Raw genomic sequence first — 24,921 nt, forward strand, 5'->3', positions numbered from 1 at the left:
ACCTTTTATCACCCACCTCCCCTCTATGATGGTGATAATGTCATCGACCTGGATCTGGAGTTTGTCAGGCTCATCAAAGTCCTGGAGAGCACACATGTCTGTAGGCATAGACTGAAAAAAGAGACAAAGACAAAAAAAATATAACAGATATTATAAGCAGCCTGTCCACTTTTTGCTTTGAAATAGCACCACTAGGTGGCGCTAAAGGTAAATTTATATAATGACAACATGATGACAGAAGAGAAGTTACATGAATGTAGAAAACATGCATGCTTAAATCCTAGAGCAATGGTTAAATGACTGCTAACGCCACCTCGAGCAGGAACTCGCGTAGAGCAACAAAAGTTGGTCTGTCATCAGGTTTCTGAGCCCAGCACTGCAGCATGACGTTATAGATATCCTGTGGACAATCCTCTGGCTTAGGGAGGCGTTCACCCTCTTTATCAATCTTATGGAGAATCTAAAGACAAAAGAGTACAGCTACGGTATATATATCACTGCATATATGAGCAAATTTATGTATTTTGGCTTCAGAATTTTAAAAGCAGTTTTTGTTGATCCTTTTTGTGTGTTTACCTGACTACCATTAAGACCCAGCCAAGGCTCCTGACCATGTGTGAACATCTCCCAGAGGGTGACTCCAAACATCCAAGTGTCTGTTGCATGGGAGAAGGTTCTGGTCTTTAAACTCTCTGGGGCACACCTGTAACATGGAAAAACAATACACTACAGTCTATAAACCAGCTGTGCACAGTCTGAGCACAAGTGTGGAGTAGGGCATTAAATGGGGTGTTTCCCTGGTGCGACTCTGATAGAGAAGGATTTGTTTTTCATTCTTATTTTGAAAAAACTGATTTCTAAATTCTGCCTTGGCTGAGAGTTTTAATAACAAAGCAACAATGAAATGAGTTCAGTCGCACATCAAATAACAGCTCAAGCTACTGCGTTATTCCACCCACCATGCAAAGGGGACCTTGCGATGCTCCTGCATGACATAGTGCTCGTGGTTGTTAGGCAGCGCCCTCATCAGGCCAAAGTCACCAATCTTCACTCTGTGAGCCGCGGCCAGCAGGATGTTCCTGCAGACAGGGTGGTGATGTTAACAATTAGCTGGAAATCCTAAAATGAACCTTCAAGCTGGAAAACACTAAATGAATGAACTCTTCTACATGTAGAACGAATGTTCTTAATAATAACTATTTCAATAATTATTGTAGAGGAGACTTGGTCCATATGCATTTTACTGATAGGCCAAGCACAAGACTGCAGATGTAGCATCTATTGAGACTGAGCATGACTAAAAAGATTAAACTCATTTACAAGTAAATAAATATTTTAGTTAGATCTACTAATATGTAAAGAGAACTGTTATTTCTAGTAGTTTGGGTCTGTTCAGGGACCTCCCTGTCCTTCCATGTGCAGACATGATAGCCAGAGGCAGGAAGAGAAACAGCAAGGCGTTAGTGACAGATATGACAAGTCACTGATTAGGTCTTATGGACAGGCTAAAGCAGCTTAAATGGTGTGCCATAACAGATAAAGAGATTTATCTGTTATGAACTTTTTGGTGTGTTAGAAAGTCAGCAGATCTTTATCTCGGAAAGCTTCCAGCGTACAGGATACAGTGCGTGCCCAGAGAGCTCAGCAAACCTTCACGCAGCAGCTGTGTGTAGTCATTACCCTTTTATTACAGCTTTAACTGGTAAAGTGACTCATTTGTACCGGCCATTAAGGTTTTTCCCCAGACCTCTACATAGTGTCAGCACTTAAGTGAAAGTGTCTAATTTGGGCAAGACCAAGAACTTGGACCACCCAGTGCTTCCAGCCAGCCAGTGACTCATTGTGCTTATGGGCCAAGTCTCCTGTTAATGGCCTGTAAATTTCTGGGTGGAGGAATAGGAGAGGCAATATAAATAATTCACCACAGCAGAAAAATTATTCCTGAATGTATTTTTTTCAGTAGTTTTTGACCTTTTTTTTTTGCCTCTACCAAAGCTCTGCACCCTACCTCGCTGCCAGGTCCCTGTGGATGAACCTCCTCTGCTCCAGATAAGCCATGCCACAAGCCACCTGCACAGCATACTGACACAGAGTGTGGATCAACACTGGGCCTTGAGGACGAACGCAGCGCAAACGCTCCAGCAGAGAACCGAGAGGTGCCAGTTCAGTCACCTACAGCATGCAGGTGAAAAAGAGAAATAGAGCATGGGTGAAAAGAACGGACAAACTCAAAGCTTCTTTTGTCCTTTCACATTTGCATATGTGGCAAGTGTACACAGAGGATATCGGCCGCGAGTTAAAGCAGCTACTGTAAACGGTTATGTGCACTCGCATTTATCTGTCTGTATATTTCTCCCTGTGCGTGTGCATTTCTGTGTGTCCACTACCATCTTCATTGGGTGTGTGAGCACCACACCGTAGAGGCGGATCAGGTTTTGATGGTCCAGCGAGTGCATGACGTTGACCTCGCAGATGAAATCCTCCAGAGCGTCGGGCTGGCTGAGCACATCTGTCTTTAGACACTTCACGGCCACGTTCAGCTAAAAAAATGATGAGTTCAAACATCAGATTCTGCTTCTCCTCATACTCTAAAAAAAGTGTCTAAAAAGTTCTGATAAAAATCCCATTAAAAATACAAAAGAAAAAGAAAAAACATTCATGCACCTGCTTTTATCTGTTCCTGCACAAGATGCAAACAAGCGACATGTTTCATGCAAAAGATGTGGATAAATTGTATAACAATATGCCTCCTCACCACCTTCCCCGCAGGTGTCAACCACTCTCCCCTCTTCACGACCCCAAATGAGCCGTCACCCAGCTTCTCAAACAGCGTCAAGTCCTTCTCTGGGATGAGGCAGGTCAGACCCTGCTGCTGCCCATCGAGGAGAGCGCCACCACTGGGCTGCGTGACTAGGACTCCCTCCCCGACGCCCAGAGGTGGTGTGGGAGACAGCTTACGAAACGAGGAAGCCGGTTGACCCTGCTGGGGCACGTCTCCTCCATCTGGACGTTTACCACTAAAAACCTGGAGAGAAACAGATGAAAATGAAGAAGTGTGAAAGCAGAGAGAGGGGCACTAGAGCATAAAAATATGAGCATAATTTAACATTTTGCATAAACAGCAACATTCTACATCCTGGTTCCCCCTTTTTCTATGTATGTATAATCTGTGTAATGTGTGCAACATGAGGAGCAGGTGGTTGGAAAGCATACTCATGCCATGGTGAGAGTCTGACAAGCAGTCTCAAAACCATTACTGCAAGTTCTTGTGTGTGCAGCGAGGTCATATCTTACACATAAAGGAAACATTATGCAGTTTGTGGAAAAAGTAAATAAAATTCCATGCACATGTACTAACATGAGCACACATGTTTTTGCACACACACAAAATACTTAGAAATTTCCTGCCTCTTGGCTTAAGTACTAACAACACAGCAGGAATAACTTAGCTGTTAGGAAGTACTCATTAAGAAGTCCTATTAGATTAAGTGACCTGAATGGCTCTGTGTGCTTATGTTTGTATGCCTGCATTTCTGTGTGTGTGTCCATGTGTGTTAATGATTCATTCCCAGTCTCCTAAATCCGAACCCATAAAAATATGTGTGCCGTTTGGCGCCACCAAGGGAAACCTTTGTTTAGAGGACTTGAATTAGACTGTTTACCAAAATAGGAGTTCACAGAAACTGGTGGTGATATTAGCTAGCAGGGATGAAATCAAGCCGATAACATGTCAGATAAAACACTAGAACAGCCTCTCCTACGCTGGTAACACAAATACTACATTACATATCAAATCAGTGATGTCGGATTCACTTAAAAACATCTCTTATTGGCTCGTGAACATAAGGTCAGTACTCAGAAATTATGTCATCAGTAAAAAAGAGGTGTCAATGAATATCTGGTGCCAAACATATTTGACTGGCTGGATATAAACAGTAGCAAGCGGTATGTGGTTTCACATTCACACTGGACCAGACATGACATAATGCTGCAGACCTTTTTTGAAAGACACCACCTCTGTGTGGTCACGGTGTGGTTAGTTCGTTTCAAATAGAGGGCTGGATATTCAAATAATTCTGACTATGGCGCGCACACACAGACCCATAAACACACACACACACACAATCACACACGAGTGGAGTCATAAGAGTCGGTGACACACAGATTCGGCTCAAGCTGCATTCACAAAATGCTGTCTTATTAAATTCCCCTTAAAGAGACAGAGTTTTTTTGCTTTAAGTTACTTCTTCACTTTCCTTTAATAAAAGAGTCAAAGGGTAATTAAAAGACACAAAAACTGCGAGGTATGTAATACACGTGCTGATGCAAATACTCAAAGGAATTAACCGTCGAGAAGGAATACTGAGGAGAAGCCGTCACAGTTGTGTGGGTGCGCATGTGTTGGCTGTGTGTAGCCGTGGTTCTCACAGGACGGTGTTTGCCATCTATAATTACACCTGTCTGCTTCCGCCTCTGGCACTATCCTCAGATAGAGTAATCTGCTTCCTCAGCCCGTTGTGACGGGATGTGTGTGTGTGTGTGTGTGTGTGTCCCACTATCTTTATGAGAACTACTTTCAGTTTTGGAGCCTTACACTGAGGACATTTTGGAAGATTAGGTCTTTTTAGCTGGTCCTTGCTTAAAAGGGCCTTTTTATGGGCCAAGTGTAAGGTTAGGATTAGGCTTAGGTTAGGCTAAGGCAGTTAACCTGGCATGGTTCAGTTTAGGGTTAGGAGCTAGGGAATGCAATGTAAATGAATGTCCTAGCAAAAATAGCCTTGCAAATGTGTGTATGTTTATATCTGAATATGGACTCACTTGCCCTCCTCGTGTGTCCTCTGGAGAAAAATTACTCTTTATATAAAAAATAATAAATTCTCCTATAATCATCGCAGGTCTAAAAAAAACAATGTGCTAATTGATTCAGTAAAGGAAATTTTCTCTTAACAACACATGCAAACATTTGACAATTCACACCTCACCACAATCACGGATGTTTGTGGTCGATTTAAAACCTCTGCACTACTAACAGGCAGTATTAAGTTAAAGGCTGCTTTTAAGCACATACGACTATGTTAACATCTTTCCCTCAGATTACAACATAATGATGCCAGAATTCATTCAGGGGGTGCTGATCATATCTGCGCGGAGGGCGCAGGTTACTGTGGTCATGTATCCACACTGTTACACCCAGACGGATTCCACAGTGGCGACATACTGCCAAATATACCGTGCACCATACTGAGTTCTGATGCGCGCTGTGCTCGTCTATGTCTGTCACCTTGCTCATCCAGGACTTGCGCTTGCACATGGCTTTCCTCCTTTTCACGGCCTCCCACAGTCTTCTCTGCCCTGCGGTCAAGAAGAAACAAAAAGAGGCAATGGGTCAGTGGCAAGTCATTCAAATGAGGACTGCAACTGCTTAAGGATCCATCAGGAGGAATCTGAGCGAAAGAAGGGTATGCCATAATGAATTTCAACACATTTACCACAACAGGAAGAAAACCAAACACCCAGCTTTGATATGTAATGAGACAAAGAGCAAAAAGCAAAGGGAAGGAGGAAGAAGAAAAGATATTAAAACCCCAGAGAGCAGTGAGCTGTGCAGTGGAGAGACATGTGAGGGAATATATGAGCATACGAAGTGGGTGTAATTAGTCTTAAGCGGCTGTGAAGCACAGGCCCTGAGGGCTTTGGTAACTGGATTTAGAACAATTCTGCTGTGATCCACTTTATACACACCGCAGACAAAAGATCTGACACTTTAATATCCACTCTCACTGTACCTAATTACAAATTGTGACTTTGTAATGACATTAAGTGCATTAGTGACGCAGGATTTGTTCAAGCAACATCAAGGGTGAGCCAAATGACACAGTGCCATCCATTACTGAACACAAGAGTCATACTCAAGGCTATGTATAGATGCATACAGAGAATAAAAGTCATCATAAATATAAAAATTGCTCATTAAGCTATGAAAGGCCAGTACTGCTTTATTAGGAATTATAACACATGAGCAGAGAAGATGTCATATCATAAATAATGATTTACTATCTGGAATCAGAAATTCTGTGTCTCGTGCTCATTTCCAGTCTTGAAAGAGTTGATAAAAACAAGCCACTAAACAACAGCCATGCTTTCAGATATCTAGCTACATTAAACCACTGCTCTGAGCTAAAAGCTAATATCTACTTCTACAGTCTACAGCCTGGTAACAAAGGCAGTGCCAACATCAATATTTTAAGACTTATAATGTATGTTAAATATATTCAGCATCTGAATTTAGCATGAAAGAGTTACAACATTTGCTAATTAGCACTAAAACTAAAAGTCAAACTGAAGCTGATGGGGATGTAGTTCATTTTTAGGTCACAAATCATTGGACAAAGAGGAGATAAAGTCCGTAGGATTTTTCCTTTGAATAAGGAACATTTATACTAAAAGTATCTAACACTGGAAGCCACTAGTAGGACTACAAATTTAAACACACAAGAGAGACATGCCAAATGAACATCTGGATGAGCTTCTTTGGCAAAACAAAACTGCGGTTCTCTCATTCACTCACTGACAAAAACACACAGGTATTGTGTCTCACCAGGTCGACCCATGCCGATTTTCTCCAGGTCTTCATTCTTGACGTAGTCAAAGTGCGACAGCCGCGTGACATTAAGGTCATCTCGGATCCGTAAGAAGTACTGCTGCAGCTGCACTTCCATCAGCAGTTCCAGCAACCATTCGGTCCCTTCCTCACATTGCATGCTGCTGCCCAGTTTCTGATAAAAATACAAAGACACACACAGAGGAGTTAAGCCCATTCAATAGTCATTCAACACTTTTCCGAGTGCATGCTCCAAAATCCATAAAATACACTCAAAAAGGAAGTCAGTCAGCAACAAACAGAGAAAGAGAGGAAACTGAGCTCAGAGCCAGTTCCCTCTTAACTAAATCATTAACAGCCTATTGCTTATAAAAATCAAGTCACAAACTCAAGATCAAGGGGGCTAAAGCGGCAAGCATACTGTAGCATAAGCTACTTATCAAAGGATAAAAACAATGAAAACAGTCATTTTCACTGCAATTTGATGTCACTGTGGGGTCAACAAACCACTTAGTCTTCAATTAACTGAAGCTCAAAACAAATAAAGTTGTTTTTGGCTGACTTGCTGTAGACTGCTCAGACATGAATGTGCCAAAAAAAACAAAAAACAAGAAGAGTGATACAAGAAATAATTATGCAAAACTGATGTCCAAACGTGTCAGTGAAAAGCCAGACATGGCCCCGAAACGGTTTCATCACACAACACCGAGTCAGCCCATCAATCTTTAACGTAAAAACAAAAATCATCCATTTAACATAACCAGAAACCTAAATCTTGATGGGCTTCTTCACAGGACTATCGTGTCAAACTGATGCAAGTTCAATTTAGAATCAAACAGTAAAGTCAGACAGTAAACAGCTTTGCTGGAGAACAGCTACACCTGCTCAGAACTTTAAGGAAGTAAACTTGTAAACCAAGCTGAACAACACACACACGGAAAAAGAGAAACATTCCTAATCCGCACATAAAGGCAGACAAAACTTTACGATGGGTGCTCTGGCTGGAGGGGTCACTCCACTGATTAGTATTTAGACTCGGCGAATGAGGAACTTCCTGTGCTGGCAAAGGCGAGGTTACGAGGTCCAGAGAACAGTGTCACAAAGGTCACTGCTTCCTTGCTCGCTGCCATTTAAACTTCCTGAGGGACTTGGTTAGAGGTCATTTCCTATTACTTAATGACTCTGGCCTGAGAAGCTCAAGATCACATACACACACACACACACACACACACACACACACACACACACACACACACACACACACACACACACACACACACTTCTAATGGTGGGCCATAAAATAAAGCCTGTATATGACTAATCCCTAAATCTATCCCTAAATCTACTATGTCTTTTCAGAGTGAGCTGTTCTGTATTTTCCAGGAATTTTAGATGTGAGGTCTGACTGAGGTCAATTTACTGGGAGGGCTCAGTCCCCAATGGTTATGGCAGATGTTTGTATCCTGATACAGATTCATTCCTATAACCATAAAAATGGGTCAGCTGTCTTTCTGAAACCACAGGAGTCCACTTAAAGTCCCACTTTGAGAACATTCTTTGAAGTTATCTTTGAAATCCTCCTGTTTGTTGAAAACAAGAAGTAAAACAGTACAACCAGACAATTAACTACCTACACTGGTAAGCCAGGAAACATTCTCGCGTCTCCAGTGACAGTAGTGCCTGTGGTTTTAGGATTAACTAGAGCTGCTGTCATTTGAATCCATCTCCATATTTTGCATTTTGCTACATCATGCCTGACTCTTATCCTGAGAAAGATGATCCAACGGCCCTTTTGGCTGGTCCACTGCGGGTTAAGCTGTGCCAGTGGCAGACGTGCTATTAAGAGTTTGACGCAAAAGTTTTCCCAAACAAGACACAAATGATTTTTCATTTAATCCTTTCATTTTTCCATGAAAACAAGCCCACCTCATCCTTTACAATCTTCCCCAGCAGCAGTCAGCGCTGAAGAAAGAATGCTATTTCTCTGGACGGTGCCAAAGACGCAAGTCAGCTTTCTCTTGGGCCTCATTTCATGGCAGTGTCATTTGAGGCATGAGGGGTCAAAATCAAGGAGATGAAGCGCTTCTATTTGTCGGCCCACAAGCAACCAAATTATAAACCCATTAAGGCATGTTGGGTTTTTTTTTCCTGAGACACATTCATAGAAATAAGCTTTGATACAATTAATATAGGTGGTTAAGAAAGAGCTTTATACAGGGTGTATCAAAAAGAATCATCTGACTTTAAAGTGCTTTAAATCCGCAGCTGTTTACTGGTAACGGTTGAAACATGTACTGGTAGAAAGCGAGGACTTAAAAGATTCACGTGGTTGTTGGGACGAGTTATCATATTGATGTGTGCCGTGTATCTGGTTGGGGACACACTGAGCACTTGTAAACGATGCAAGTTTTGTATGTAAAACTTTACATGCATTTTAGGATTTACCACAAGCTTCTTTGTCCATTACTTTGAAACATATAGCCTTTTGAATTAAGGTGATTCTTTTTGATACACCCTGAATCTTCACCAGCTTAACTTCTCCTAAAGTAGGAAGCAGAAAAAGTACATTTTGAAGATGTGAGGTTAAACTTGAAAGAAATGCTGCATCCCAACCGTTAGAAATGACTTCCGTTAAGACTCTGAGGAATCCAACCAGGGCTAGAAATCCATAACTAGTGATCTATATAGTTTCCTTCATTTCACCATATTTTAAAGAAGCATCATGAAATGCTGGCAGATTAAGAAGCTAAGCCTGTTTGCACTAAACTGTCCAAGCTTAGTGTTTACTTCAAAAAATATTGAAAACAACCAAACAGGCAGGAAAACAAAGAGAAATGAATGAGGGATGCAGGAATTTAGATGCAGAGAAACAACATGGTGTCCCTGCTGAGAAATGCTTTTGGCCTGAACGAATTCCTCAAGGTGGTGCTGATATTCACACAGGTGCACGTACACGTACACACACACACACACACACCTTCTGGCCAAAATCATGTCCTGTGTTAAATCGGTTCTGCTCTCACATCCTGCTGCAATAACAACCATTCCAGAGGAGAGCCTCAGACCAGCTGGAGAGTCCACACACACACACACACACACACACACACACACACACACACACACACACACACACACACACACACACGGAGAGTTACAGACAACTGACCTCCACCATACCATATTCATGATTCATGTATTCTAACAACTGATTAAACCACATGACTCTGACTATAGTTACAAGCATCCATGTCATGCTAAAGAAGATATCCCCTCAGTGGAATATGGAGAGTAGACAATCCAGCAGAGCAGACTTACTCGATATACGTGAAAGCGTGCCAGGAAGGGGAATGTCTTTTTCAGCTTGTCAAAGCGTCGCATCCTGAATTCCTTCGTCTGGGATGAATGTAGGTGCAAATAAAGTGCATACACGTTTAAATGGCCCGTGGTTGCTGCTTGTCCTTTAAATCATTACCAGAGCCACAGCACCCCTGGTTTGAATCTCTGAGGGAATTCTAAGAAGCGCACAAACTTTTTGGATCCGGACCCAAACCTATGAACCCGAGAGGGGGAAGAAAAACTTCCTGAAACCCTGCACGCAAATCTACAGCATTCCATGGCGGGGCAATCCTCCTCTAAGCCCCTTCTACTGCTTCAGCTCCCCACAAGAAGTCAAAGAGGCATTTATGTAGCACTTAAGAATGCAGAAGAGAACTCAAACTGGCTTGTAATATTAGGAAAGAAGGCTGGAGAGCGAATGGAAGCTGCTGCTTCTAGCAGAGAAAGCCTCCCAGCTCTGCCCTCTGCCCAAGTCCAGCCATGTGCCCTCCTCAGACAGCAATGAACCAGTCATCCAAACTTGCAGAACTTCACAAATAAGTCACTCCTTCTTCCTCCCTTCCTTTCACTGCCTCTCTCTCTCTCTCTCTCTCTCTCTCCCCCCGTCTCGCTCTCTCTGCTTTGCCTGTGCATATACTGTCTGTTTGCTTTTCGATCCCTCCATCGCGCATGGGACTAAAAATAGGAGCGTCTTCTGCCCGATTCAATCCCCTCGGCAGCACAAACAGACGAGCCAGAGTCGGCGTCTCCGGCTCCACTTTTTAGGCTTTAAAAACATGCATGTCTGCCTGCGGGGGGAGGGAGGGGGGCCAGTCTGCATTTGTTTACAGGTAGCATATGTGCTTGAGCTTCATGTTGACTGTTTATAATTCTCACTTCTGCATCAGCCAAATTTTCTCTACCCCTTTAGCCTGCCCCCTCCTGCAACTCCACTCCTCACCCTATCTGTCCTGACCCCCCCACCCCCCACCCTCCTCCTCCCACCCTCCTCCTCCTGCCGTCCGTGCAGTGCAGAGCAGAGCGTGGTGCAGAGGACAGAGGCTTCATGGTATTCAGCCCGGAGGAGCATTTGATCCAGGGCCAAAGGGTCACATTCAACTGCAGGACGGGGAGCTTGTTTCCTGTGATGCAACCTCCCAAAGACACACACACACACACACACACACACACACACACACACACACACACACACACACACACACACACACACACACACACACACACACACACACACACACACACACACACACACACACACACCCCAAGCGCTCTTTCAGCTTCTCCCTCTGTTGCCTTGCAGAATTTCCCAACCTGCTTAGTGTAATATTTTTTCAACTGTCACTGAAATCTATTGTTGAATGGCAATCAATATCTCTATGATTTAACAGTAGATTTTCCTACTATATATTTTTTCAAGTTTCATTTTACATCTATTTGTTATGATCTTAAATCACTTATAACCAGCGCATTGTGTAAGAGCATCTTCTTAACAAACCCAGAAGCATACTTCAAGCACCAATCATTAACCACCAGGATCATTCAGACAATGAAATAGTGTATGAATAATTTCTGAGGTATGAACCACACAATGTGCAAAACAGGTTTACAGATATCTGTTAGTGGATGACTAATAGTTTACAGTAATAGTGAAGAAAAAAAAAACACGTGATTATAATTATGATTACACAAGACCTGCTCAGGTCACTTAACCGCGGTAAACTCGCACACTCCTTTTCTGTCACTGTGACGTCTTTTTTGCGCTGACTAAAACTCCAGCCATCACCCTTTTCCTCCCTATCCTTCACTCCATCATTAATCCCTTCTCTTTCACTCCCATGCCTCCTTCTGTCCCTCCTCTTTATCCCTGAGGATCTGGCCAAACTCTTGCATTTTCTTCTTTATTTGGTACTGCCTTTTATTTCCTGCCTCTAATCCTCTAAAAATGTTATCTCTCTTCCACCACGCTGACTATAAACAAACCCGTAGCGGCTGTTTTTCAGACCAATGGCAGCAATAAGCCACATCTGCCTCCGCAGGCAGATATTATTAAACTTTTGCCTTTCCGATTTCGCCACTCCTCCTCCCCCTTCTTTCGCTCGCTGTGCTGTTTTTCATAAGTCTACCTATCAATCCACACTTTGACTTAGCTGTTCCCTTTTCACTAGTTTGTTTTTTATAATGCTCCCTCGTCTCACTCTCGCTTTCATTTACTACCACACACTTCTGCTTTGAATTAGGAAGTTCTGTGTTTACCAGACTAAGGGTGGACAGAAGGTGAGCAGGCAGAGGTGCTATGGGGTGGAAATAAAAACTCCAATACTTGATGTTTGATCATGAAGTATTGGAGTTTAATCAGAGACGGGAAAACAGGCATTTGTGATAGTCGGGTGATGCTGTGCAGCATGAGTTCGCATACCAATTTATTTGTGTAGTTTGTGTACTTTAATCAGCTGTCTAAATGCCAGACTTTATTCGAATGTTTTGATTTTTAAAAATTATTATTTTTAACTGTAATGTGTAAGTGAACAAATTCCCTCACTTTAGAGTGACGTTATAATAGATTCAATGAAGTCAGCCAGGCAAAGGCAGGCCATACTGTTATCAACACAGGGAACAGTGTGCTAGCTGATGATATCCACATTGGAGTTTCTTTACTGTGCCCCTTGCCCACATGGAGAGGGATCCGAATGACGTCAGCCAAAACTTTAAGAGAACATGGCCTACTGTATCCTGCTGGAAATTCGGATGTAACGTGATGTGTAATTAAATAAATCCACAAAGCCCCCACACAGGTGGAAAGTTGCAGGTCATGGTCATCACCTTAACACAAGTCGACTAAGGATACCAAACTTTTTTATTTAAGTAGAACAGCCTAAAATTCCCAATGCCGTCCGTTTGGATTTCTTAGTTTACAAAGTCTCTATTGCTTTTGTTTGACAGCATTGCATTAAAGTATATTATAGTTACTATAGGAGTCAAGCATCCAGAATCATAAGGATTACGTAGACCCATTAATATCATAACTACCTCCCTAGACTATTCAGATTTTTGCATCAGCCAGCTGTGAGCTGATGTATTTTAATAGATACCAATATAGAATCGGTCACAGTAAAGTTAGCCTCAGTGATATGATGAATAAGGAAGTAATGTTTGCTTTGGAGCACTTATGTAACTCACAAGACTGTGAAACAGATGTTATGAAATAGCCCACATTCCTGAAAATCAGCAGCAGGACAAAGAAGGACGTTACTAACATAACTGGATTTTTTAAAAATGTGTTCCATTAATTCATCAAAAGGAACAACACTGAACAATTATCAGTTCCTTTTGTGTGTGTGTGTGTGTGTGTGTGTGTGTGTGTGTGTGTGTGTGTGTGTGTGTGTGTGTGTGTGTGTGTGTTGGATTGATTAACAGTAATGAAGGTGAACAAAACAATAGCTTTAAACCACTTCAAACAGGACTCATTATTAATTACATTTTTGTAATTAAAGAATTTAAAAAAAATAAAGAGATAGGCCAGGATAAAAAGGAGAGGAAATATGGCGACACCAGTGTGTCAGTTTAGTGAAACTGAAGCTGTGTGTGTGATAATGCAGCGTTTGTGTAGAGTACCATCAAATATCCAAGTTCAGCTGATGCTTTGCTAGAAATCTGTGGAAGGAATGTGTCAGAGAGCCGTCAGCTGCCTCCTGACTAAGGAGATTAGAGCAATACGATTAACATAAGTCAATATGTATTGTTGCCATATGACCACTAGGGGGCACCAAATCTTAATAAGAAGGGTCTTCATTGCTCTGTGTGTGACAAGCATTTGTTTTTCCACTCTAAAAGGACTTTGGGATTACACTACTCACACAAACTTTTATCAGTTGCCATTCTGGTTATGTGGGGCCAGTTTAATACCAGTGGCAACAAAATCCAACTAAAGTCCTCAGAGAAAAACAGCCCATTTTACCATGCCTCGAGGTGTCTTGACAACTAGTGGCTGGTGATTAAGACAAAAATGTATTATCAATTTTTTTTTTTTTTGGCTTGCTGAAATAACGAGAAAAGTCTCACTTAATAAGGTCAAGAGTTAATTAGGATTCAAATGTTGAAAGTGAAGAAAAGTCCAAATTGTAAATATCTTGAAATTTCAATTTAGGTACCTCAAAATTTCAAGTTAACAAGCTGAAATCTCAGTTTGGATGAATTGGATGAAAACTATGGTCATTTTTTTAAAATCAGAACCAGATAACATTTAAAACCAGGGCACTATCGACATTACCGTGTAGTTACAGTAAGTCACAAAATGACTATCGTGATGGCATTTGTGTCAAACAATACCAATATTTAGTGACTTAAACATGTGATATTTTGATATATTGGCCAGTATTTTTTTCCCCCTCATACAAACAAAACAAACAGATTTCCATCGCACTTATTTTGTGTAGTTGCTTACTCATTTACACTGCTCAGATCAACTGGTTGGTTGGGCGTCCATACATGCTTGGTGCCATAGCGACGTTGCAGAGTGCCCTCTGGTGAACAATCTATGCAACATCAACACTCATCAGATGTTTTTTTCCCCCATCTCTTCTTTATTTTTTTAATTTTCATTCATCAGTTGATATAAAATCAGTTGCTGATAGTTTAGTAAACACCTAATGTCAGTTGATAACTGGTTGATTTTCTTGATTTTTTTTTCTCAGTTTTCACTGTCTGTTTGGTTTGACTGAGGTTTGGTTTACGCCATAGTTTGGTTCAAAATACACCACTGTGCAATGTTCATGGTAATAAAGCTAAAGTAGAAAGTGAAAGTTAGCTAAATAAACTTTTACATGGCGTCTTTTTCCACACAAGACCTACATATATCACATCACAATAACCTGATCACCTGTGGTGACGACCCTGAAGGAAGTACATGTCTAATTTTCTAGGAACAACACTAGCATGGCCACATCAAATTGCACCAAAACCAGAATACAAAAGGAAATACGATATGCAGGAAATATGAATGTATAAGCCCGCAGCTCAGGTGCTGATTTGCACAGCAACTCATTTGCGGATAGGCTAAATGTCACCCGTTTATCAAGATCAATGAAATTTATTCAATTAGATAAAACTGTTTGGATTTTTTTTCTTTTTAAAGATTTACTGCTACTAGCCTTACATTAAGACTGCTCTCTGACCTCGCATGCATGCACAAAGTAGTCTGAGTGGCTTTACAAAAGGACACTAATACTATAAAGCCCAAGTTAAATGTTTGACCGTGAAGATTATATTACCATGACCAGACATCAGATTAGGACCTTTCTAGCTAATAAGATTATGAAGAACAAAAGGCTGTGAGCTCTATTATGTTACAGTGCTGAAACACACACGCACACACACGCACACACACATTTTCGTTTTGATATCTTAGTGAGGACATCTAATTGACATAATGTTTCCCCAGCCGCTTACCCTAACCCTAACCATCAAAAATGTTTGCCTAACACTAGCCTCCACCTAACCATAACCTAATTGTAACTGTGACACTAAAACTACATTTTGAGTCTTTAAAATGCCTTCAAACTCTTGAGGACAGGCACTTTGTGCTGACTAGTGGCTGTTGGTCCCCACAAAGATGTCTAAACAGGTACACACACACATACATACACACACACACACACACACTTGTAGATTCTGTAATATGATGCTCACTGTATACAGGAAGGCGTGCAAAGGCATGCACACCGACTGGATTCATCCTGAGGCACTATGTTGGGAATTAAGCTAGCTTACTGGGCACCAGTGTATTTCTAAACTAAGTTCCAACATTTTGGTAACAAAACATCAATCTGTGGTTTGGGGGCCGAGTGCCAAAAATGCAGAGTGAAGAAGGAGGAGTAGTAGAACTACATCTTTTTGGAAATTGTGCTAGCACAATATCTACACAAACACACAAAAACAATGCCTCTGACAGAGGACAGCATGCACAGACACACAGAGATCCATCATTCCTGATGTCACAGATAGCAACTATCTCCCAAGGTCTGGCTTTTACGTTTTCCTTAAATCCCTTTACCGTCCACAGGAACTCATCACTCACAAAGTCAGGAGGGGAGAGGCGGTATGAGGCTGTGGGCGTTAATGTGCCCATGAACCGATTATGAGAAAGATGAGAGCTCTGGATGCCAGTGGCCTGCTTCCAGGTCATCACTTCCAGTTTTCAGGAACATATGTGCTGTGTTTTGTCAACAAATGTTGTTTTGGTAGCTTGACCTAATATGCATAATGCCAGACTGTAAAAACAACCCCCACAAAACAATGAATTACACCCATACTGAGCAATCCTTCCTTTCATCCCTTAAAACAGGTTAAGAGGGAGAAGGAGGGGCCATTAAAATAAATATCAAATATCATGAATGAAATGATTGAACCCAAAAATCTATCACAGCAGGTAGCTCAATCAAAAGAAATTATTTATTACATTCATATTATTCCAAACACAGAGGACGCCTAGCCATACTCATGGCCGACACAAATTCATCATTTTCAGATAAGGCTTGCCCGCTAATCCCTTCATCCTCCACAGGGGGAAAAACATCCATAACATATCTGTGTGGAGAATAAAATGGTCACTCTAATAACACAATAAGTATTTCTAGTATTTTCCATACACGCCGATACATCTACCCTTAAGTGTTTTTCAGCCAGTTTCAGAATAAGATGAGGCAGCTGCAGGCTGTGGCGCTGAAAGCTAACCCTAGAAAAACCGCTGTATTCAGCACAAAGCTGCAGCTGTGGAAGGAGACTGATCTGATTCAGCCCCAAACAGAGCACAACAGCTGCAGCGTCCATCGGTTCAACTCTGCTCAACTAGCACACAGATCCTCAACACACACAGGACAGTATGACATTTAAACTGCCGCACAGATCTACACATTCATTTATCTTCTCCCTATATTTGCTTATCAACAGCAGGTCCCGGAGGGCTGAAACCCAGTGCATGCCGGGGAAGACCAGGGCAGGGCGTTGCTTTAAGTAGCAGCAGTAGTGAGTCAAATTTGAACACAATTCAATTTAAACACGAGCTACCATAAAATGTTTAAACAAGCATAATAAGTAAATTAGTAAAAATAAATAAATAAATACATAAAAAATTACATCCTTCATTTTGAAAAAGTTCAAATTGTAATTCTCACCAATAGTGAAATCACTCTGTTCAGGCAATTTTTTTTTTTTTACATATTTTCAATTTGTGTTTAGTTTTTTGTTTAAATTTTGATTTTTTTTTTTTAATTTTGAATTAATTTCTTTTTTTCTTGTTTCATTTTTACAATTAATGGTAGAAATTACACATTTCAGTTAAGCTTTTATTAGTTTTTGATATTTATTTTGTTTACTTTGTTACAGTCTAACTTTAAGAATTCTAGAATACACATTACAGTAAAAATTGTATAAAAAGAAACACAAAAAGAAACATTGTGTAGGCAGCTTACATATCCCAGTTTCAAATATTTTATATATAAATAGTTACAGAGAACAAATTTGACCAAATGAACAAAGACTTAACATTTCCCGTATGTTTTAGACCTAAGTTTAGACTGAAGAGCAGAGGCGATCGTGCCTTTGCCTCAGCTGCACCCAATCTTTGGAATAGCCTCCCTGCTTCTATTCGTGCCTCGGACTCTGTCCAATCCTTTAAATCAAGATTGAAAGCATACTTATTTAACCTGGCTTTCCTGACCAGTTAATACCCTTTTTAAACTTTTTATTAAATGTATTATTTTATTATTAATTTTACTGCTGTTTTTATCTTCTTAGTAGATATTTTGTATTCACGATCTGACCTTCCTCCTGTATTGAGGTTTGACACCTATTTTACTTAACTCTTCTGGTCTATTAGTGCCTCCATTCTGTCTGTGCTAGTGCCCGATCTGTACTCTGTTATTGACTTATGTTGTTTCTCCGTATTACTGTGAAGCACTTTGGTGTGCCTTCAGGTTTTTAAATGTGCTATATAAATAAAACTGTATTGTTTTGTTTATTTATTATTATTCACAATACGTTTCAGGGTTTTTTAAGTCCAATTTTTACTTTTATTGTACTTTTATCTGTTTTTTCAAAATTAGTTTTAGTTACCAGTAATAACTGCTTTAGCCACATTTTAATCACACTGAAAATACAGCCAAGACCAAACTATCAACATTGTATATTTCACACCAGACAGTTTTTTCTTGTTTTTTTAAGCCAAATCTGAATTTTAAATTATCTATTCCAGCCTAAACGTGACAGCAACACACACCCCTGACATCTAATGCACTTGCAGACTGTTGAAACTATTCAGTTTACAACAGCTCTACAAAAAAAGGGTAAAACAGTGAATTACCGACCTGGTGAATTTATTTATCTAGCTCCGTTTTCAGTGATTCTACACACTTTCTTCTGATGGTGAAAACATTAAAAAAAAGGCGACAGAGATGCTTCATAATGGTTTGATGTGGAAATTAAATGGCCAGCCTAAAAGCCAAACAAAACAACAAAAAAAAGTCGGGCCTTCACAGCATTTGTGAAATAATGTGTGTGTGTGTTTGTGTGTGGCTTTGCAGAATAGGTGGGAGGGTATAAAATGTCATAGTTTGCCTCTCACCAACCTCATTCTGAAGCACTTCATCAGTGACCTCATGGCTCTGCATGCAATAACTCGCCTCGTGTGTGGGCGAGAAGTGCCGTGCGTGGGTACGTGGTGGCTGAGCAGGGCGCTACTGACATACATGGGTAAAAGAGGTAGTACTGTCTGACAGATGAATGAGCACTTTGGGAGATCTATGAAGTGGAGTTATGTTTGCACAATCCAACCAGACTTTTTTCCCCTCAGCAGACGTATGTCTTGCCACAGGTGTTACTAAGAACAATGGCCGTTGTAATATTGTGTTTCAGCAAGCCGGGATAGTGTGACAATGAACACGCACAAGCAATGCCACTGAAACTAAAGTAAACTTAACGGCATCCAGTATTTACACCTGTCTTTTTTTACCCCTTATGCTCTGACGTGTCAAAGAGTCTGTTTGGGGGAAGAAAGAAAAAAAGCTTATAAATTTTCCACATTATTTAACACTAAAAATGATGGACCACCTTGATCACCTGATCGGGTGCTGCTAATCCATCAGTACGCAAACTGACACAAAGGGAAAAAGGATGCTTAAATGTCGGGAAACCCGGCCAGACACTGACTGAGGAGTGAAAGTCATGTCACAGGAAAACAGCTGTGTACATTCACCAAAGTGTTGTGGACATGACACGGCCAATGTGACACTGAACAAGACAAGATACATGCTCACAATGGCAATGATTTTAAATACAGAGACACCTACGAAACCATAAATCATCATTTCATTTCCCTTTCCCAGGTTCATACTGCCGGCTGAAATTAGTCCATTACCTACTATTACCTACTACTGTAAAATAAAGGGAACTGTACAGCTCTACCTCTTCATCATCACTAGGCAGCCTTTGGTAATCCGACTCTGTCGTCTCCTGCAGTCTCTGGTATTCTGCTGTCTCCCCCATGGTGGAGTTCTGAGACCCAGCCGGTACCTGTTCGGGTGCTATGTGTCCTCAAATAGCTGCTGCTCCAGTCCAGTGAGCAGCCCACACACTCAGTCGGTCAGTCAGCTCGCTTCGACGTCCATGCAGGAAGACAAGTGCGATATTCTGGGCGTCGTTCACGGAGCAGCGTTGCATTATTCCGCAACGCCTGGCACAATACGTCTTATTACTCTGCTAACTCTGCTGTCACTCCTGCATCCAGTAATACCACCTTCATTGTCTTCATCGTTTAGGTTGAGTCAGCATTCGTTTAAAATGGACGGACATTGAGTTCATCATTTTCACACCTTTGTGACAGGAACTGACTAGTCTCTGAAAACAAAGCTGCTGATCTTCATGGAAACAGTTTTCAGAAGTGTAATTGTGCTGATAATCTGCAAACAATAATTCTTAATACAGAATGAATAACTCAATTCAGCTTGTGCAGGCAGGAGTAGCTCCTCTTTTGAGAAGATATAGAGAAGGCAATCCTCTTGAACGGTCTGTCCTTTTCATATGTCAGCAGCATTAAGAAGCTTCTGGGGTGTGAAAAGGATCATTCAGAAATCATTCAGTGATGATTATTGTCCCTCAGACAATGAAATTCCAGCCTGGGTCCTGGGAGCTGCTGCAGTCAAGAGGAGGGAGTGTTAGGAGGATGAAGCCAAGGTGTGGCACAGAAGGTGAAAAGTCTAACAGGCTCCGCTTGTATCCTCACATCAGCTTCTAACCTCAATCTCTCTCTCGTGCTCAGTTGTGCTCATCTCTGCTGTCACTGCTTGCCTCTCTCTCTCTCTCTCTCTCTCTCTGACTCTTGTTCACCCTGCCTTAATGCTGACGCATGCTCCTCATATCCAGCGACGGCGCTCTCCGTTTCCATTTCCATGCCCCAGGCACTACCATGACCAGCTTACCTCCTCTTACTCATCGACAGTGAAAAATCACAGCAAGCAGTGGCAGCGGTCGTCCGGGTGACGTCTTTCATTTTTCACCTGAATTAGCTCCTTCCTTCTTTGTGTGCTTTTTATTCATTCCGGCGGCTCGGCTCTAACGATGCCGACTGAAGTCTGGGAGCATTTTGGACTCTGCTTTGTCCTAAATGGACTTCCTGATTGCTCGGTCGATGCCTAATCCCTCGCCTGTTGTTATTGTTTTTCCCCCCTCCTCTCCTTTCGAGCCCTAACCCTCTAACCCGCTTTCCACACGCTTCCACTTTTTTTTCCCCACTCGATGATTTGGCGAGGGGTCGCCTCTTCTATTACCGTGGCAACATCAACCCATCCCACCTCCTCCCCGCTCCCGTGTCCTGTAGCCACGGCGATCCACTCAGCAGTGGTCCTGATAAAAGCAGCCAATGAGGATGAGTCAAGCCAACAGGAAAGGGAGGGGGAGGAGAGTGTCAGGCGAGAGGTGGAGAGGCTGAGGGAGCCCTAATGAGGAGAGTTAATCTTCCCTCTGAGAGGGAGAAAAACATGGCCATGCTGCTTTGTCTGTGTTTGTGTGTATAAAGCTCTCCAGTATAGAGGACATCCAAGCCATCTGGACCTTGCTGTGTGGACATCTGGGTGAAGAGGAAAATAGAATAAAAGAACAACGCATGTGCGTCTGTGTACACACACACACGACACTTCCCCATCGCTCCAACTGACGCCATTGAGGAAAAAAAAAAATCTTTAAAGCACTCTGGGACAAGCACAGAGTATTTGTTTACGCATGCATGATCTCCTCCTCCCCTCAGTCCATGTCACTCTTTATTCCTTCCACTTTCATATCCTTAACACTCGCCCCTCTTTTGTTTTGCCTCCTCTCGCTCTCTTCTCCATCTCCGACTCCACTCCAGTCCTGTTGATGTCCTTAGGCCAGTTATTTGCGGCCCACTGCACAACATTCATTTCTTGCTCTCATTCCTCCACCTTTCCTCCGTTCTGTGATCTGGTCCTCCGGAAGCAGACTTCCACAAATTTGAGAGGCACGCAACACAACACAGCAGTGGAACAAAAGCAGCAAGACTACGTAATTAAAGTTAAAAAATTATTATTTTGGTCAATATTGACGTCACCAAGACATCAGCACTTTTTAAAGTTAGAATTTGTCAATTTTCTTTTCTTTTTTTTTTTAAATTCTTGTTTCTCGCTCAAAATCTAAATCCAAAATGTCGTGGCTTACCTCACTCGCATTAGAAAAAAATTACAGAATAATCCTTTTATCTCGATTATGTCATTTCCATTATTGCTGGAAGAGACAAACTGAATATAAAATCAATTATCAGCTGTGATATGCGTCCGCCTCTAAAGAAACACATGGTTTGCGCATAATTATTTCTACAAATGTAAGTGATACGATTTGGATGCACGCATTCATAATACACAGCTACACACAGCTACACACACTGTAGGTCAGCGATTCTGCATTTACTAGAAAACAGGTCCACAGACACCTACTGTGTCCAGGTTTTTAGGGTATTTATAGGGCAGTAATATCAACTCATACTCTAGCAGTACATGCTGACCTCTCCTCTTTTACCCCTGCTATGGATTCGTGTTTCGTGTTTTATTATTCCATCCCTCTTACAGCTCAATCTTAAATGAACCCTCTTTATATAAATTTACTTTTAGTGGAGTAACCAGGATCAGATTTTTAGACGCAAATCTCAAGAGCTTTCAACCTTAATGGCCAACAACATTTTTTTTAAATAGTCATGACGGGGTGGGGTGAGGTTCACAGTGTTGCATTGCCTATGATCTTAACAACATTCTGCACGTATTTGAGAACTGAGGTTACCAGCTGCTGTAGTTTTGAAAGTGAGGATTTTAACTGCTTAGCCGTTCAGAGCCTGGGAATTGGTCTGGAATGACGGTCTGGAATGGATGGAGGTCAATTTAGCATCCAGATGCCAACTCCTGCAATACATGCCGGTGTGTTTGTTTTCCTAAAGTACAGAAAGCCTGCCCTGAAAGAAAGATGTATGGCAGCACAGGCTTCTCTAAAACTGTGCTTCAATGGTGTTTTTATAGAAGTTAAACTAAGCAACGCAGCATACACTGAATTAATACCCACTCTGGGTATTGGATTTTCAAACCTTGGGTTGACAACAAGCAGGCATCCATAGTTTCCACAAGAAACTCAGACTGCAGTTACCATTTAGTTATGAATCTGATTTTTTTAAGCATGTTTTACTTTGATACACATTTTTCTAAAATTCCTAAACAATTTTTCCATGCAGACTTTCACAGAGCGCTGAAGTGCACATTTTGAAATGGGGTCATACAGTGAGCCCTCCCTCAGTGTATTTCTCTTTTTAAAGTGTCCAATGATACATTTGTCCATTCAGTTTCTAACTTTCTCGAATCATGTGAAACGTGTAGGCATACAGAACGAAATACAAAACCGTACAGTGCAGTATAAACAATACTGCACTGCTGAGTAACAGCAGATACCTTTGTAAAGCTCTTTATCTGAAATGTTTAACTGCATAAACTGTCCAAAGTAAGAGACGGTGAAAGAAAAGAAAAGATGAGCCGCAGGAGAGACGAGAAAACAGAAGGGATCTGCGGTGAATTGAGGCCATGATAAATGGAGCGGTGCTGAGCTGCGGTGTTACACCGGGTCACTGCTGCCCACCAGCTGCCCCCTGATGAAGTTAACACACTCAGTTATAGGCTGCTCCACAGCCTGATAAGACCGAAGGGCAACAGTCGCAGTGAAAATATTATTCAGCACCAATCTGAATTTTAAAAATCTGTTTGTAGCCGATGACAAGCACCCATCAACCTTAAAAGTAGAGCTTTTGTTTTGCAGGAAAAGATTGCATTTTTTCTGGACATGTAGATAATATAAAGTGCATTGCTCATTCACCAGCATCATCAGAATACACTCATCTTGTTTGTGTGTGTGTTTGTGCGTGTGTGTGCACGTGTCGAGGGGGGACAGAGCTGAGCCTGTTAAAACATGTAAACGCCTTCTCTGTCCCCGTGATGGAGAGCACAGCAGACAAGCTGTGGGTGTAATGATAAAGTGTTCCCAGCCCAAGCATCGCGGCCTGTTTAAACCTACCTTTAAGAGACTGTTAAGCATCCTGAAAGACTAAAAGGACTGCAAATCCTGGGTCCCTCCTCTCTTTATGACTGTTGGTGGGTAGGCTGCAGGCTCTGGGGGCAACACTAAGCTTTTCAACAGGAGCTGGATGAAATCCCCGATGTCTACTCCTGATTGTGGAGCTTGTATGGTGGAAACATAATCAGGGTAGTAACTGGACAGTATAGCTCTGGTGCACTATATGAGTGTGTGAGTAATCTAGTGGAAAGTATTACATTTCTTTTGAATTTGTATTATATTTATTACCTGCATGAACAGATGTAAGTGATAGTATCTATCCAAGTCATAGATAAGCTAATCTGCAGAATAGTTTCTGAATTAGTTACAGTCTAAAAAGAATGACAGGTCATCAGCTATCAAAACTAAATGTATGGCTTCAGTGTGTCTGCATCTTATCATTAAAAAAAAATCCATGTGACTCATAAAACCATCTTTTTTTTACTGTCAGGCTAAGATTTGTCAATTATCCGGCAGCCTTCACCTGAAAGGATACTTCGTTATGGAAAAAATAAAGAATGACTTACACTGTGTCGAGGAACTAAAGTTTGAAATCTTCACTCTAACGAAACAAAACACACGTCTCTAAAAGTTTAATCTCCTTTATGTATCTACCTGCGGTTCAATGAACGGGATACTTTTGAATACTTCTCCCAATAGGGTTCCTCACAGCAGATCTTCTGCCTCTATCTCAGCCTATCGCTAGCATCCTCCTCACTACAACACAGCTTCTCTCTGTGGTCTTCCTCTTTCCCTTCTGTCTGGCAGCTCATTCTTCAACATCTGGTAAAAATCACAAGTTTTAAACCCCTTCTGTCTTCACCACCTCCAACATGCATCATATCCTATCACCTGTCAATCAGTTGGACACACCTTTTTGGCCTGGTAGGCCTTTAACCTTCTTACCATCAGACTGAAAACAAAGAGAAAACTGTGAATTAAGACTTTCATTTAATTTAAAGGGATATTTCGTCATCATGTATGTTCACTACATCCTTCTATTGTTACCTTCAGACAATGGAAACACCCACCCATTAAACACACCATTACCAGAACTAAGCCAATTGGATCCTATATTTAAATGTCCACACTATCTTGCTTTGGATGACCCCAGGTATTAAAACTGACCTACCTTCACCACCTCTGCTGCTTCCATCTTCACCTTCCCATCCACCTCACTCTCATTCACACACATGTATTCTATCTTGCTTCTATTAACTTTCATTCCTCCACCTCTCCAGGCTCTCTTTTACTTCAGCCCATCACCATCACAAACAGGAAGCTGCTCAGAACTCATTCCTGATGTAATCGCACCCCCACCTTCAACTCATCTGTCA

The 24,921-nt window shown here is 41.5% G+C and overlaps 1 protein-coding gene across 5 annotated transcripts in view; it reads right to left on the reverse strand.

The window, feature by feature from the left end:
* Positions 1–24,921, reverse strand: part of tnk2b (tyrosine kinase, non-receptor, 2b) — a 58,575-nt gene that overhangs the window by 11,912 nt on the left and 21,742 nt on the right. For 2 of the 5 annotated variants that reach the window (XM_031732788.2, XM_031732771.2), the window contains exons 1-10: positions 9,917–10,477; positions 6,599–6,776; positions 5,282–5,352; positions 2,756–3,025; positions 2,388–2,540; positions 2,009–2,172; positions 960–1,079; positions 577–703; positions 314–460; positions 17–111 (exon numbers count right to left, since the gene is read on the reverse strand). In XM_031732788.2, the coding sequence (XP_031588648.1) occupies positions 17–111; positions 314–460; positions 577–703; positions 960–1,079; positions 2,009–2,172; positions 2,388–2,540; positions 2,756–3,025; positions 5,282–5,352; positions 6,599–6,776; positions 9,917–9,979 (1,388 nt within the window). In that variant the 5' untranslated portion in view covers positions 9,980–10,477. Of the gene's footprint in view, positions 1–16; positions 112–313; positions 461–576; positions 704–959; positions 1,080–2,008; positions 2,173–2,387; positions 2,541–2,755; positions 3,026–5,281; positions 5,353–6,598; positions 6,777–9,916; positions 10,478–19,393; positions 19,621–24,921 lie in introns of those variants that run through there. The other 3 variants (XM_031732761.2, XM_031732779.2, XM_031732795.2) reach the window with 3 other exon arrangements.

This window comes from Oreochromis aureus, linkage group 18 (genome assembly GCF_013358895.1).
Source record: "Oreochromis aureus strain Israel breed Guangdong linkage group 18, ZZ_aureus, whole genome shotgun sequence".
NCBI classification, from domain to species: Eukaryota; Metazoa; Chordata; class Actinopteri; order Cichliformes; family Cichlidae; genus Oreochromis; species Oreochromis aureus.